The 12,752-nt window shown below is 38.9% G+C and overlaps 1 protein-coding gene across 3 annotated transcripts in view; it reads left to right on the plus strand.

The window, feature by feature from the left end:
- arhgap15 (Rho GTPase activating protein 15) overlaps positions 1 to 12,752 on the plus strand; it is a 120,266-nt gene that overhangs the window by 9,304 nt on the left and 98,210 nt on the right. For 2 of the 3 annotated variants that reach the window (XM_035408164.1, XM_035408163.1), the window contains exons 3-5: positions 5,286 to 5,351; positions 7,999 to 8,060; positions 9,731 to 9,818. In XM_035408164.1, the coding sequence (XP_035264055.1) occupies positions 5,286 to 5,351; positions 7,999 to 8,060; positions 9,731 to 9,818 (216 nt within the window). The remainder of the gene's footprint in view (positions 1 to 5,285; positions 5,352 to 7,998; positions 8,061 to 9,730; positions 9,819 to 12,752) is intronic. The other variant, XM_035408165.1, reaches the window with a different exon arrangement.

Below are 12,752 nucleotides of genomic sequence, written 5' to 3' on the forward strand. Positions count from 1 at the left end.
CGACCTGATCTATCATATATAAAACATATTTAGAGATAAGATACATATAAGATACATATGACTAAGCTTAATGCAAATTAACATAACATTACTGACTGACAAAGCTGTGCTGTGGTTTTGCATTAAACAGAAAACAATTATTTCTTTGAAAAAATAACAGCTTCAATTAACCATTATCCATAACTCACAATTAACAATTAAATGTAGGTGTTAAGTTCAGAAATCACTACCAAAATTGTTTTTCAAGTACAAAATAAATAAATAAATAAAAATAAAAAACTAGCATTTGCATTTGTAGGTGAAAAGTGGTAAGAAATGTTGAGTAAGATAGTGAGAAGGGGGAAAATATCCTGAATGGTTGTAAACTGGATAAATCCTTGTATCACGCCTGAAAAACTAAAATAGAAATGGCAACTGTGGGGCACATTGTTGGATGGCTTCCATAAAACATCAGACCGAGTGCCCTCTTGAAAGGTTTATTTACCTTGCCAGGAGTGAAAATGACTCCGCTAATGTGGACTGACAGCTCTTTCTTGTTTTTGATTTGCGGCGGTCAGGAGGGGTGTATATGCAAGCTGGGGACTGGGGGGGGGGGGGGGGGTGACATTAAGGCCTCCCTATCCTAAAGACACTGTCAGCCAGGATTGATTTCCACCTTCCCGATGCGTGCGAGTGCCCCTGTATCGCAGCTGACCCCGGCTCGCGTTACCTTGTCATTTTGTGACACTGAACAAAGCGAAGACGAGCTGGAAATAGCCGGGAACTGACCTTGAACCCATCTGTGAAGTGAGAGATGGCAGGAGCTCTGCGTTTTAGTCACAGCGCCGTGTTCCTCCGTTAGATGCAGTGCTCTGTGAGGGACAGTAGAGGGCAGGGCAGCACTGTCGTAAAGGGAAATATGAAAACATATTCCCTCTATAAAGTTGGACTAACTATACCACTGTACTATTTCCATGTCCTCAGCAATGGTTCTTCCATAGCACATACCTTTAACATGTATATGAACATATCCTACCTGCATTTTTTTTTTTTTTTGGCCCATCCTATCGCTAAAAAACTTTTAGTTAGTGTGCATTGAAGGATATTAGTATTTTATTAATTTTATATACATTTTGGCAAATTTTATTCCTTGAAAGTTTAATTCATTTTGTTTGCTTTAAATATAAGATACTGGATTTAATTTGTTTCTCCAGAAGACAATACATAATTGCAAACAGTACTTTTTCCATATGTAATTTAGAACTACTGTAAACTAAATTTAAAAAAAAAGGTCTAAGTCACTTGAGGAGTTGTAATTTATATCATATGAATATTTGTGTAAATTATATTTTTGTGAAAATAGTAATATTGTCTAGGAAAGAAATCCAGCCAGTCATTCTCCATAAAGTTCAATCAAGCTGACACTTAAATACCAGCTAGCAAATCTGAAAGTCTGACATGTATTTTTGTTTGCTTATCATATTGGAATTCTGAAAGGTCCCATTAAAACCTTGTTTTGCATGTAGAAAGAGCACTGAAATGCTTTTATAAACTTCTCGCATGCTGAGTGATAAATTATAATTTGTGAATTTGTGTACTCTCTCTGATGAGTCTGGCTTTTGACACAATTCAAGAAAAATCTTTTGTAAAGTTGTTATTTTTTATTATTATTATTATTATTATTATTATTATTATTATTATTATTATTACAGTAACTGGAATATGATATTTCTGTCCAAATATTTTAGTTCCGTACCCAGTGTCACCGTAAGGCCGAGTGCCCCAGCACTGAGACTAAATCCACCCCCCCGCCCCATCCCCCTCCCTGCACATAAGATTTCACCAGCTAGGCAAACACTCACTAAAGGGCTTCAGCTACAGCAGAGGGAGGGAAAAGGACCAGGAATCACTCAAAGTCCCCCAAGCCAAACTCTCCATGCCTAGGAGCAGTGGAGTCCGGAGACAGGGATAACAGGTGAACATCTGCTACAGGAGAAGACATAAGTACATTAGGTGCCTTAGCTGGGGACCATTGGTCGTGGGCTCGGTGGGCTAATTGTATGTCTCGTTATGTCGCGAGGAAGCTGTTTGAAAGCTGTCGCTGACCTTACTCCGTCATACAGGCAACACTGCAAGCAATTATGTGCCGTCCTGTGCCGACCGCAGGGTGCGTCAATTCAGCGAAAAGCAGTGCCTTAAAAGGACTAGAGCAAATAAGCATTGTGAGGTGAAACAAACGGTATAGATAACACACAAATTCAATTCAGTCAGCACTGTGTAACCATTCCTTACTGACAGGTATTTGCAATTGCCTTGAAAAGGGTTTAGATTTATTGAACATTTGTGCTGAGTGTTTATTCCAAGTTTTTGGATAGCTTGCCTAAAACAGTACTGATTCTGTATACAATATGCTTTTTTTCCACAGAGGCACAGAGGTTGTTCAGAGGCAGCCTGCATATGATTAGACTGCATTTATGAATCATTTTGAATATTCATGATGCAAGTTAATATATTTCCTTTACATGGCATTATTATACATAATGTTGGAATTTTGCATTAAACCATATTGAATCAGCTTAGGACAAAGACTTTGCCCTGGGGGTACCTGGTATGAAAGTACCCCTGGAAGCCAAAAATCTCATTTCAAGTTAAAACCATTTCATATGTAACAGATTTTCAGGCTATTTCTGTTCACTTAAGAAGCAAATCATCCACACTTACAGTAATGAAATGGTAAAGGAAATCCAACAGACAAGCTGAGACTGAACGTGTGTGAAAGGAATTAGGTATTAAAGTAAAATAATATACAACACTTTCTGCTGCATGGGTTTGTCTTTTTAAATGTTTTATTTCACTCTTGGTTTTATATCACTCTTGGTTTTATGGAGTGATATGTATCTTCTTTCTGTCCTCTTTATCACTGTCTTATATAAATATTTTACATAGAGCACTCACCAAACTTTTATGGTGAGCTAATCACATCAATAATATTCTGAGAATATTTTCTGAGAATGAGTCTGGTAGTATGCAGAAATATTAGCTGCCAGAAATCTGTGTATTGAAACAACTGAAAATTGTCATTATAACTGACAAAAAGTGTAATACATTTTTGGTATAAAAAAGCTGTAATATTCACCAGCACAGTACTTAGAAATGCAACTATCTAGATGTATAAATAAACAGTGTAAAAATGTAACAGTTTCTGCTTACAATAAATAAATAAATAAATAAATAAATACACACTTACACACATACACACACACACACACATTCTTTTTACCCTCAATTCTGAATGCTCAGTTGGGCTTATGCACATTCCTGTAGCCCTCTGTCATTTTAAGAGAGCACACACAAACACAAGCTCTTCTCCAAAGCACATGAGGTCAAGACACTGAGTCACAGGGTGACACTTCTTGCATAGTTTGTGCAGGTTTTATTATTCTATGTTTTCAGTTGCTAAAAACAAAACCTCACAGTATTGTATATCCACACCACATATATCCTGACATGAGAATGCTCTTCGATTCATTATCTTCTGTACGCAAACAAATGCAAGTCTTCTGTATTGTATGTGTATTAAAATGCCAAGGTATTTAGTCTGTACTGTATTAATACACTATGAAAGTCTTGCTGTTCCATAGTCAGGAACTGAAGGGTTGTAAAATTCACTTAAAATGAACTAAAATAACAGTCAAGAGGTAGTAGGCAAGGCAACCAGTGTGGTTCTGAGTATAGACTCACCCACCCCCCCAGGGCACATTGCTTGGTTGTCCGTTTCTGGGGAAACCCTCCTATTCTGTCACATGTCACATAGCATGGGGGGGGGGGGGGGGGGGGGCTTAATTGCATAAGTGACCGCAGGAACTTGTCTCCCTCACAAACATACACTGCAAAGAGAAGTAGACCAACTCAGAGCCTCAACTGCAAAGCCTGTTTCTTCCCCTTGACCTATTTTCGGGAAAAGTATCGCTTAGCAGAGAGATACGGGCTGCTTAATGGTAGGTGACAGAGATGTGTCCTGCAGTGGTTTCTCTTCTTAATCCTCGCCACCTTCGGTAAAAGATCTTTCAGAGGAAACTGTGCGGTTTTTGGCATCCCCGCCTCGGGGCAATGAGGGTTTGTCAGTGTACATCTTTTTTATGGTTGGAAGCTATTCCCCAAGAGTGGTGTTCAGGCTGCCCCATTCGAGGGTTAGGTAAGCATGGGTGGCTTCCAAATCATTTTCACCTCAAGCTCTTTGGAACTTGCTCTCGTTTCACCCGTGTGCAGAATTATCCTCGCGTCACCTTGCGTTAAACATGTTTTGTAATCATCGGAGAGAAGGAACCCGCAGATGTATTTTCTTTGAAGAGTTCTGAAATAAACACAATCTCCTCTGGCTCTCGAGGTGCATTTCACTGGGCTGCAATTCCAGTTGATGCATCTTCTGTGCAATGAACCTGAAGTTCTATCTAGAACCCTATGGCTAAGCTATCCTTCCCTTGAGACAAGAAACAAGCACGATCTATTATCGTCCAACAGATACATGTCTGCAGTTTCAGAGGGATAATGAGGACTGCTATACTTTCAGTTGTCTGGTTTAGAGCACAGGCTGATAAAGAACATACCAATATCCACAATTCAGTTTTAAATGGGAGATGAGTACCTATATTAATTTCTTTGAAGATTTCCTAATATATCTGAAGTTTTTTAAAATTTTATATATTTATTTTATTTTATTTGTTTTATTTTTATTTGTATTAGATTAGATTTAATCAGATTTGTATTTTTCTAAACATTCTCACCTGAGATACTCATTATGGCTTTCAAAAAGAAATCAACCAAAACATCAGGACAAGGCCCCATTTGGGAATCAAACCAACAGTCTCTGAGTTCCCTAACCTTTGTGACCTTTGGTTTTGCTGGTACAGGCAGGGAGAAAAGAAATGTATTTTGGGAGTTTATATGAGGCAAACAGGAAATAGCAGGTACATTTCGATCAAACTGAGATTCGATGACTCACATTGTTAAGTTGATGTGTCAAACAGCCACTTTCAACATTGCAGTAGGAAACAGAAAACGTGAATTTACATGTGTGGAGGGAGTGCGAGGCAGAAAGCAGGAAGGAAGCACACAAATTTCTCTCACGCAATCTGCAGCAGGTGCAAGCCCAGATCAAGCGCTTGTGAAACGCAAGTTTGGTCGTGCAGTTCTTCAGCACCAGTTTGCTTTGATATTCACATAATTTCCTGAAACATTTTCCATCTGCAGTCTGAGATTTGATTAAATGAGGAAATGCAACGATCTTCCTCTCTGCCTTGATGCAGATAACGCGCCATCGGAGGAATCAATCTCAGCATAACGTGAGTGACATCAGCACAACGGACCATCCTGTGAGTACCGCCATCTGTCTGCTGTGGGGGACAGGAAGTAGGAAGCATTACATCACAATAACGGAACATTATGACCTCTCTGTTGTCCTTGCCTGAGAAATGTCATTGGCCACTCCGATCATACTGCTGTAAGAGTGCTGATTTTGGGCAAAGGTGGTTCACTGCTTTTATGTCCAATGAATGTCCAATGAAACCTTAGACAGTTCAATATTCATTGATTTAATTAAATTAAGTTTTCATAAAGGCACTTGAAAGAAAAACAGGAAATAAGATGAATTATCAGGCAACATGTCAAATCAAAAGTCTAAAAATATGCATATGAGTGTGTGTGTGAGAGAGAGGTAGACAGATAGATAGAGAGAGAGAGAGAGAGAGAGAGAGAGACCAACAAAACTGCCCTTCCATGCCTCACACAAAACCATTCATCACTCAACCATTCATATAAATACATAATTCTTCATCATGTTTAATTGACTTCCAGAGCCACAAGAGTATTCTGCAGACGTTCATTGTCTGTATGATAAGACAGGGCTGTGGTTCAAAATGAATAGCAAAATAAGTATTGCAAGTATGCCCATTGACTCCACTAATGCCACACAGTGCAGCAATTGGGGTAACGGAACTGATCATAGTGCCAGGCTGTGGTGTGTATTTAAAACCAGGCTATGTCTTCCGGGCTCCGTGTTAATGGGGTTGACTTATAACCAAGCATCCACCAACAATCAATTCAAATGTGGGCCTCATATGAAAACCTTCAATATAAGTGATAACATACTCCTGTTAATCTCCAGAAAAAGAAAAAAAAAAAGTCTGGGTTGGTATTGTTTGATACCTCTCTGTTGAACCCCTTTTATAAGCTCATTAATTTGTACTGCAAACAAGAGAAAACAGGCTACTGGGTAAAGCGATGGTTTGCAACAATGAGCAGGTATGTGGGGACAACTTACTAGATGTGTGCCTATGCTTCAAGGCAGGCTTTGTCATTTTCATTAAAGACATAATAAAAATTACAAATGAAATGATTTGATACGGGGAAGCCTTTTATTCAGAAAATTATCCTCTGAATAATTTCAGTATAGGAACTTTTTAAAGTGATTCAAGAATAAATGAGCAAGTTAATTGTTCTTAAAAAGCTTCTTCAGTTTTGTAACCCTCTACTTGTGGTATCATCTATCTCCTGCAGTTGTGTTTGTTTCATGTGCTTGCAATACGCAGACCAAAGACCAACCAAACGCTCTATCTAGGCTTATAATGATTATGCTTTTAAAAATTATCATTATATATGGTCTTTATGCAAGACAGCTTTCTATTCGTTTAGTTGGATCTACAAACATCTTAATTCAAAACCTTGGCAGGTCAGCTGTTCTTTATTTGTTAAATTTTTTTATTACATTGCTCTCTCTGTTTTAATTTCGTACACGTATTCAAAACAAAGAGTTCTCCTGTTTATTCAGTGATGCAGCGTCCCATCATTAATAACGATTGTTTAGCATAACTTATTGTCCGGATTTCAGTTATAGTTTTGGCACTTTTTAACTCGCGGAGTTAAATTGCGGAATTTCGGAGCTTTTAGGGGCTAGGTCGTTTATGCTTGGATTTCAGACACTGTTGAGAGAAAAGTCAGTGTTTATCCTTTGTGGGTCAGGTCCGGTACAACTGCATTCTTCTTTCTTTTTCACAACTTTTTTTCCCCTCTATTTTCTGAAGGGCTCTCACTTGTAGGAGTTGTTTTTTTTTTGACCCTCTGCTTTAAAAACATTTCCTTTTGGACAGTTGTTTTGTCAGATGGCACATGTTGGAATCTGACAGGAACTCTGCTGAGGGCAGCCGTTGGCTTTCTTGAGCATTTAACCTGGCTCTACCTCATTTATGCCTCTCCTTTGGGGGGGGGGGGGGGGGGGGAGTCTGCAGGGAATCACTCTTTGCCTTGTTTGCACCCCCATTCCTGGCCAGTTTCTCATTTCAACTGTTTCTCATCTCTACCTAAGGCCTTGTATTGTCCTTGGCTACAGAAGGCAAAGCCCATTTATTTTATTTTGAAATCTTTACATAAATAATGTTTATTGTCTTGCGCCAGTTGAATTCCATTCATTCATTACAAATGCGCTTCAAATGCAATTTTCCTCATGCGTGGAAGGTACTAAAGTTGTGTAATATGCCAACATCTGGGAAAAGAGGTAAAACAGCAAGTTTCATATTTAAAAAAGAAATTCCTTAAAAATTCCATGCCAGCAAGGAATTCTAGATGTGAATTTGTGTTCTAGATTTACCCTCTATGCAGGACATTACCCTCGCTGTTGTCCTCAATGTATTAAGCATGTCATCGCATTGATGACATCGATAATTACATTTTATGCAGGTCAGACAGTGGGCCATTTATAATCATAACTCAGCATATCTTTATAGCTAATTTTATTTTAATAATTCTATTCTATGTTCGAGAATAGTAGTCTGCAAAAAGGTATGGGTTGCTGTATTGTATTAACCTACAGTAAGAATGAAGGACAACAAACTGCAAAATTGAACATGGGTATAATCCTCATTTAGGATATTATTTAATTATTGCACATGTTGGTTTATGGAACAAAATTTTGTATTGTAAATGTAACAATTTTGCATACATGTTTCTTTTTTCTCCTAACTTCAGACCATCCTCAAAGGTGAATATCTGAACAAAGCCAAGATAGCAGACGGAGGCAAGAAACTGAGGTACGCTCCAAGCTCGGTGGTCATTAGAAGCCTGGAGGGAGGATGGGGATGGAAACCCAGAAAATGATGGAACAGATCTGAACAAACATAACATGGCCCACATTCCCATGGTCGCTGAAAATTAAATGCTTCCTTCTGTTTTAGAAATACGAGCAAATGATGGAAAATACTGCGGTATCACAAAAAGTCAGCTTGTATAGTTGAGGTCTTAGACTTAGACGTTTTTTTTTTTTTTTACACATCCGTCCTTCATTCTAACTGGTTAACATTATTTTATTAGTCACGTAGCATTGTCAGCGTATAGATATTGCTAAAAACAACTGTCCAGCATTGATGTGGCCAGTAGTTTTGGAACATGCATCATGGACACTCACAGAAATTGAATTTTCGGACAAAGGTCTTCAAATTATTGAATACATAAAATAAATAAATAAATAAATAAATAAATAAATATTGTCCTGGTATATTATTCTAAATGCTTGCTCAATTATTCTTAAATGGTTTGGGCTATTGCAGAGAAGACTGAGCATGTATATTTAGCTAATGTTTGAGTACAGTCCGATACAGGAGTTGCGTTTAAAGTTTTTTAGAAAATTAAACCCTAAATTGATAGGAGCAAAAATAAGGAATACCACAATGAACACGGGGACAGTTATATAGTTATGATCATTTGGAGCTTACTGAGTACACTATGGATCATACACTGTTATAAATTGGCTCATGCCACACTGAACATTATCTTCAATTTCAACTAAAGTTAATGCTGCGGAGGATGAAGTTAACACATTGAGAGATCTCTGAATATCATATAATCCCTGATCTTAGCTTAAAATAGCTTTTTTTTTTCAAAGAACAGATGTATACTTCCTTTCATGTTCAACCCAAAAATAAAGATCATCGATTCATATTAGCATTTCGTGTCCATGACAGTAATGGCTGCCTTATCTTTCTTGGAGGTTAAAGATGTTATAATCTGCCCTGAAAAGCTTTAGTCATTAACAGAGAGGGTAGTTTCGTGTTATCGAGAAGGCCTTAACTTCTGTTCATCGTAATCCTTCCACTGAGAAAGGGGAGATTGTGTTTGTCAAACGCTATCGGCCTTAATGTAAAATTAAAGATGGTGATTACAAACTTCAGATCAGGAATGAACAGTGTAATCATGTGTGAAATAATTTGTCCAAATACTGGGAAGAGATGTCAGAACAGGATTGAAACAGATTCAGGATTACAGCCAATCAGCATGCAGTTGAGGTCAGAGTTTCCTGCTTTGACCTACTTAGATAGATCTTCTTGTGTCTTGCTGCCAAGGGCACTGGACGTGATAAAATAAAGACCAGGCCACGTGTTTGCTCAGTGTGTTTTGTGTCCAAAACCCCACTCTGGAATTTATTTTAAAATGCCCTTCTAAAGTTCAGTTTGTAACATCATAAATGTAAGATTTAGGATTGACCCCTTTTTTTTTTAGATGGCATCCATAAGTGTCCTACCCTTGTATTTCTACATGTGACTACATAAAACCTTCTTAAGCATTAAATAAACATTCATAGATACTGTTTTATCTGGCTTTCATGTAGGATCTGCTATAAAAAATAAAAATCTTTAATTTTGATGCCTTATGTCATATATGTTATCTCTAAATTAGATTTATTTTTGCGTTCCTTTTTTCATAGGAAGAACTGGACCTCCACATGGGTTGTCCTTGATGTTAACCAGCTGTTGTTTTACAAAGAAAGCAAGCAAGAGGCTTTGACAAATTTGGTAGGTGGATCATTTCCCGAACATTTTTGGATTCTGACTTGATATCAATTTGTGTGATTTCTATCAGTCGCCTCTAAGATATCAGATTGTCAGATATATGACAAATGTAATTGTGTTATCCATAGATTTCCTATTCCTGAACAGTCAGAGAATTAGTACGGTGTGACAGATGGAGTGGTGGGATCTCCTGATCGTCATGCTGGAGATACCGGCAGGGCTGATATGATCAAGCTGGATTTGATTTAGTCGTTTCTTTGGTGGGACAAAGGAAATTAAGATATGGGATTTATTTACCAGAACCCTTCGCAGATTTCTCTGCTCATTACCTGTGAGTGTGTGTGCATCTGTGTGTTGTGCGTGTGTGTGTGTGTGTGTGTCTGGCTCATATTTTAATCTTAATGTGTGCCTTTATGTAAACAGAAAGCCACACCTCACAGCTCAGTGACTGAACCTCAGTACAAAAACACAGGGCACACACTATCAGTGCTCTCTCCCAGCCTCCTCACTCTCTCCCGCAGTCTCTTTATCTCTCTCCCTCATGGTAGCACAAGGTAATTTCACAGGGTAGCCTTGTACCTTGTGTTAAACAAGCTATTTAGGAGAGGTACATCTCCTCATCTCCTGCAGAGTTCAGTGCAAACAGACAGTCATGTAAATACTCTGAGTGAATGTCATAAGGGTCCCCGGGGGACAGGGTGAGAGGTGGGGGGAGGGAAGGGGGGGGGGGGGGGGGGTGTTCAGCGTGACAGTCCCAGGAGCAGCCAGACAGATGTTAACTCGCGGGGAGGCAGCACAGCTCACCTTGTAACAACAGCAGGGAAAGGATGACAGAGCAGGCTCAGAGGAGTGTGTGTGTGTATGTGTGTGTGTGTGTGCGTGTGTGTGTCATCCTTCCTTCTGCCTGCCATCCATCAGGAGGTGGTGCAGTTATGACAGCTCCTGTTATAACTACCTGACAGGTAGTGGAGGGAAGAGCCTCAGTCATAATCGCTCACGCTTACAGCCTGGGGATCCCCTTTTTGCCTTTTCCTCTCTTCCTTTCTGTCTCTCGTTTTAGAGTACCGTTTTTGTTCAGCTGGTTTTATGATTCTAAATGGCTTTAATACTGTAGCTTAATATTGTCTCTCACTTTTTTTCTCATCCTGACTGGCTTGTATGGCAGCATAGCTCACAGAGCATGTACTGCTTCTCAAAGCAGGTGTTTGCTTGAGGGTACAATAGCAGCAACCCTCTGGGGATTTGGACCAGCAATCTTCTGGTTCCATGATCCAGTCATGTTTATATTATATGGTCACTCAAGATAAGAGCACCTGCTAAATTTATGCAATGTAGTCCTATGTTATTAGAAAGTGCTTTTGATTTGTTCATAGATGTGATTGACAGCACTGTGTAGCACTGCCCACCTTGTGGTTCTCTCTCCCATCACAACACAAAGGTTTTTGTTTTGCTGATTTAACTCAGGCAAGGGTTGGACTCTCCAAAGTACAAACACACCCTTCTGTCCAGCATGAGACAAGAGCAGAGGAGTGCAAGTGATTCTTATCTTAAATGGATATTAAAACTAGAAGTTTTGGGGATAAAACAGAAGAAATCATTTGTTAATATTTGCTTTTGTTTGTTTTTTTTTGTTTTTTGTTTTTTTCCGCAAGGAAACCATACACACACACAGACACAACAGCATTGAATTGAGTGTGCAGCTGAGAAAAAAAAAAGCCGAAATGGGCTTATAGTACTCTCACCTAGTACTAATCAATTGAAACAATAATCGATAATAGCTAAAAAAATAAACACATTAGCAGCCAGACACAGTGCATTGCAATGACAGATCTGGTCCTGCAGAGTTTTGGACCGGAACGGTTCAAGTAGCCGCTTCTGGGAAGCGACAGGAGAGCGAGGCGTTGAGGTTTGTGGTCAACGCCCTCACGCGCTCGGAGAGCGGTTAAGGTCTGCCGGCCGGCCGGCCACCGTTTCCAGAAAATGAGTAAAATCAACTTTGGCATTTCGCTAGGCCTGCATTCCTGGCACAGCAGTCCCCCCACTGGCAGAGTGAACGGATCTAATTAGCCTCAGAGCTGATTTCCTTCTCTTGTAAAATGAGATGATGTCAATGTTCTGACACCAGCTACAGATCAATACGTGACATTCACTTTTCTGCATATTCATCCACTGAATGCTGCAGATGTTATATTTGTTGTAAACTGTTCCAAATGGGGCATTACACTTACGTGTTGTAATTTAAACTGAATGTTGTTAAAATCACTGCTATTATTATCAGTATTGATGTACTGAACTATTATTGATGTGCTGCAGATATAATTGACCTCTTTGAGACTTAAATGAATGGTACTAACAAGAACTGCACACTGTGCATGTATGTCGAAGCAGATGAAAACATCTCTCTCATATTTCAGTTGATGTTAACACTTAATACGGTTTCTTTCTTGGGTCTTCTCATTCATAACAGGCAAATATAATTATCTTTGATATAGAGGATTGGAGATCACCCCATAAAAAAGCAATCAAAATATTTACCAGCATGTGAAGATGTTTAATTCTCACAATTTTAATCCCTCTGGTCTCTGATGTAGCCTGGTTGGAAAAAACAGCAGTCTCTGGGGTGAGCGTTTACTGAAGGACAGAACCGTTTTCAAAGGCTTTCACTTTTGATTTCCACTTAGGGAGAGGTCTTCAGGAGGCACATTGTAAGTAGCTTTCCATGTTGTAAGTAGCTAGAGTAGGTCTTACAGTCCTTTACCCTCTGTGTAAATAAAAAGCACAGAGGCTAGTGATTGGTAATTTACTGTAGTTTTAAAAGCAGGGATGCATCACACATACAAATCTAATCTGATTCACTAATAGAACTTAGAAAAATAATAATTATTATTAAAAGTTAAAACAGAGTGCTTCTGCGTATTCCCTGATGTTTACAGCTCA

Source organism: Anguilla anguilla, chromosome 3 (assembly GCF_013347855.1).
Source record: "Anguilla anguilla isolate fAngAng1 chromosome 3, fAngAng1.pri, whole genome shotgun sequence".
NCBI classification, from domain to species: domain Eukaryota; kingdom Metazoa; phylum Chordata; class Actinopteri; order Anguilliformes; family Anguillidae; genus Anguilla; species Anguilla anguilla.